Raw genomic sequence first — 3,091 nt, 5'->3', positions numbered from 1 at the left:
TAATATTATTATTATTATTATTATTATTATTATTATTATTATTATTATTATTATTATTATTATTATTATTATTATTATTATTAACTATGTGTACAGGGATAAGGACACCTCTATTGATATTTTAATCTTGGCTTAAATAATTTTGTTTTGGTTCTTTGAAATCCGGCTTTGGACCGTTCTACTTTCTACGTAGGTTTCGAATTGAATTTTGTCTCAAATTTTGATGTTTCCTTTAAACTCGGTACCGAATGATACAGTGTACTGAACACCCTTTTATTCTTGACTGATGTCATTCATAATAAATTTATTTATTTGGACATCCTTTATCATGAGTCGTTTTTATTTTTAATTCTGACTCCGAGTTTCGTCTATCTTGTAGAATTTTTCAAGAAAAACTCTTGAAAAAGTCTACAAGGTAGACGAAACTCCGAGTCGGAATTATAAACCACTGTAAAGTATCCAAGCCAGCCTAGTTAGCTTAGTTGGTAGTGCGTCTGCCTTGTAAGCGCTAGGCCGCGGGTTCGATTTCCGCCCGGGGCGGATTTTATCCTGATGGGATAATGTTCGTTCTCGGAACGGCTGGCTTTCTCCTATCCTGTCTTCCTTCTCTCTTCGATTTCGGGACGATAAGACCATAGCAGTTACAGTCCCTCTGCGATTCCCGCCCGGGGCGGATTTTATCCTGATGGGATAATGTTCGTTCTCGGAACGGCTGGCTTTCTCCTATCCTGTCTTCCTTCTCTCTTCGATTTCGGGACGATAAGACCCTAGCAGTTACAGTTCCCTCCGTCAAACCTCTTAAAAAAAGTATCCAATGTTAAACGTATTAGTTACTTGACCTCTGTCTTTGATTTCTATTCTAGATTCCTGGAGATTGCAATGCTCTACAGTCGGGCGTATCGCTTGCCATGGACTTGAAAGCCAAATTCCTCTTCGTTCTGGACACTGGCAGCAAGAAATGTCCTGCTAAAATTATCCAGTATGATGTCTGGTTCAGCTCATTTGTAAGTGCATACTGTACGTGTTACTTCAGCAACTTTTTCTGATATTGACAGATGCGACTGTAAAAATCTTCGTCCACAATAATTATTGTTTCCACGCCGACCGACGAAGATTCATTACTAATGAGAGTACTCTCTATTCATTGCATTGCATTGCATTTCTTTTTCTTTTTTATATCTCAGACAAGGAATACTAATTTCTACAATATGTTATACGCCTCACTAAAAAATAACAAAAAAAAAACATCACTAGGAAAAGTTGGGTCCGTGCTAGTGGGAATCTGTAGGTACCTTTTGACCACCCATCGGTATCGGGAAGTACATGATGTTTGGTAAATGTAAATTATTTTGGTACAGGTAAAACAGAGGGTACTGGACACTATCGATAACCATCATCTCAACTCCCTCATCCTAGACACACACAGTGATGTTCTCTACATAAGTGATGCAGGTGACTGTAGTATACTCGTTATGAAACCGACTGATCTCGAATACACCCGATGTTACGCGAGATACAACGAGTACATTGTTCCCGTGTTAACCCTCGGTGCCTGCAATGGCCACCTCTATATGACGTCGTACGATAGTGACATGTTATTTACTCTGTCCGCACGAGATATACAAAAGAGATTGGTGAGTATTGAAGGGTTAATTAGTATTATCTGAGTTAAAATTATTACCTACCCTTTTAAGACTAGATTTAATAGATATATTGAGATTTTCAACCATCAGGTTGTAAAATGTATAGCAGAGTGTACGCTCATGCTCATGCTCAATGTTTCATGTTAATATCAGATTACCTGAGGCTTGACAAACAGACTCATTCTCAGTTTAACGTTCTCCATCAAGGGGTAATAGAGGCTACTGTAACAGCCGAAGTTATCTTTACGAAATCAAAGCGAGAAGGAGAAAGCCAGCCATTCTGAGCACGAACCTTATGTGTTTGGGATAAAATTGCCATCACTTACAAGGCAGACGCCCTACTCTCCAAGCTGACCCATCGGCATATATTCATTTGAATGAAACCCTCTTCTCTTTATTTTCAGAGCGCTGCCTCGAACATGTCTAGTCTCACACTACAAACTCGGTTCCTGGGCTACAAGCTAGGTATCTCATCTGGTCTATATTGCGATGAACCAGATGGTCTCCTTTACTATTTGATAAGAGATTATGCCATAGTCCGCTGGAGTCTGAACACACCTCTCATAGCAGAGAACCATCTAGTCCTGGTACAATCTGAACAGGTAATAGTTGAATCTGAACACACCTCTGATAGCAGAGAACCATATCTAGTCCTGGTACAATCTGAACAGGTAATATGTAGTTGAATCTGAACACACCTCTCATAGCAGAGAATAATCTAGTCCTGGTACAATCTGAACAGGTTTTAGTTGAATCTGAACACACCTCTCATAGCAGAGAATAATCTAGTCCTGGTACAATCTGAACAGGTAATAGTTGAATCTGAACACACCTCTCATAGCAGAGAATCATCTAGTCCTGGTACAATCTGAACTGGTAATAGTTGAATCTGAACACACCTCTCATAGCAGAGAATAATCTAGTCCTGGTACAATCTGAACAGGTTTTAGTTGAATCTGAACACACCTCTCATAGCAGAGAATAATCTAGTCTTGGTACAATCTGAACAGGTAATAGTTGAATCTGAACACACCTCTGATAGCAGAGAAACATATCTAGTCCTGGTACAATCTGAACAGCTAATAGTTGAATCTGAACACACCTCTCATAGCAGAGAATCATCTAGTCCTGGTACAATCTGAACAGGTTTTAGTTGAATCTGAACACACCTCTCATAGCAGAGAATAATCTAGTCTTGGTACAATCTGAACAGGTAAAACCTGGTGGTGTAGTGGTCAAGGCGCTCGCCTGGTAAACAGGAGGGCGTGGGTTCAATCCCAGCCGAGGTATGGAATTTTAGGTGTAGTGGTCAAGGCGCTCGACTGGTAAACAGGAGGGCGTGGGTTCAATCCCAGCCGAGGTATGGAATAGTCCTATAAATATATACAGCCCCTTGTGTAACTGACTGACTGACTGACTGACTCACGTATACAAATTCTAACCCACTT

At 40.0% G+C, this 3,091-nt stretch overlaps 1 protein-coding gene across 1 annotated transcript in view; it reads left to right on the top strand.

Annotated features, from left to right (window-relative positions):
* Positions 1 to 2,785, top strand: part of LOC103517374 — a 6,654-nt gene extending 3,869 nt beyond the window's left edge. The window contains exons 2-5 of the mRNA XM_008482404.3: positions 864 to 1,004; positions 1,359 to 1,634; positions 2,048 to 2,314; positions 2,594 to 2,785. Coding sequence (XP_008480626.1) covers positions 864 to 1,004; positions 1,359 to 1,634; positions 2,048 to 2,314; positions 2,594 to 2,785 — 876 coding nt within the window. The remainder of the gene's footprint in view (positions 1 to 863; positions 1,005 to 1,358; positions 1,635 to 2,047; positions 2,315 to 2,593) is intronic.
* The last annotated feature ends 306 nt before the right edge of the window (positions 2,786 to 3,091 follow it).

Source organism: Diaphorina citri, unplaced genomic scaffold (genome assembly GCF_000475195.1).
Source record: "Diaphorina citri unplaced genomic scaffold, Diaci psyllid genome assembly version 1.1 scaffold1827, whole genome shotgun sequence".
In the NCBI taxonomy this organism is placed as follows: Eukaryota; Metazoa; Arthropoda; class Insecta; order Hemiptera; family Psyllidae; genus Diaphorina; species Diaphorina citri.
This window is presented reverse-complemented; position numbering and strand designations above follow the sequence as displayed.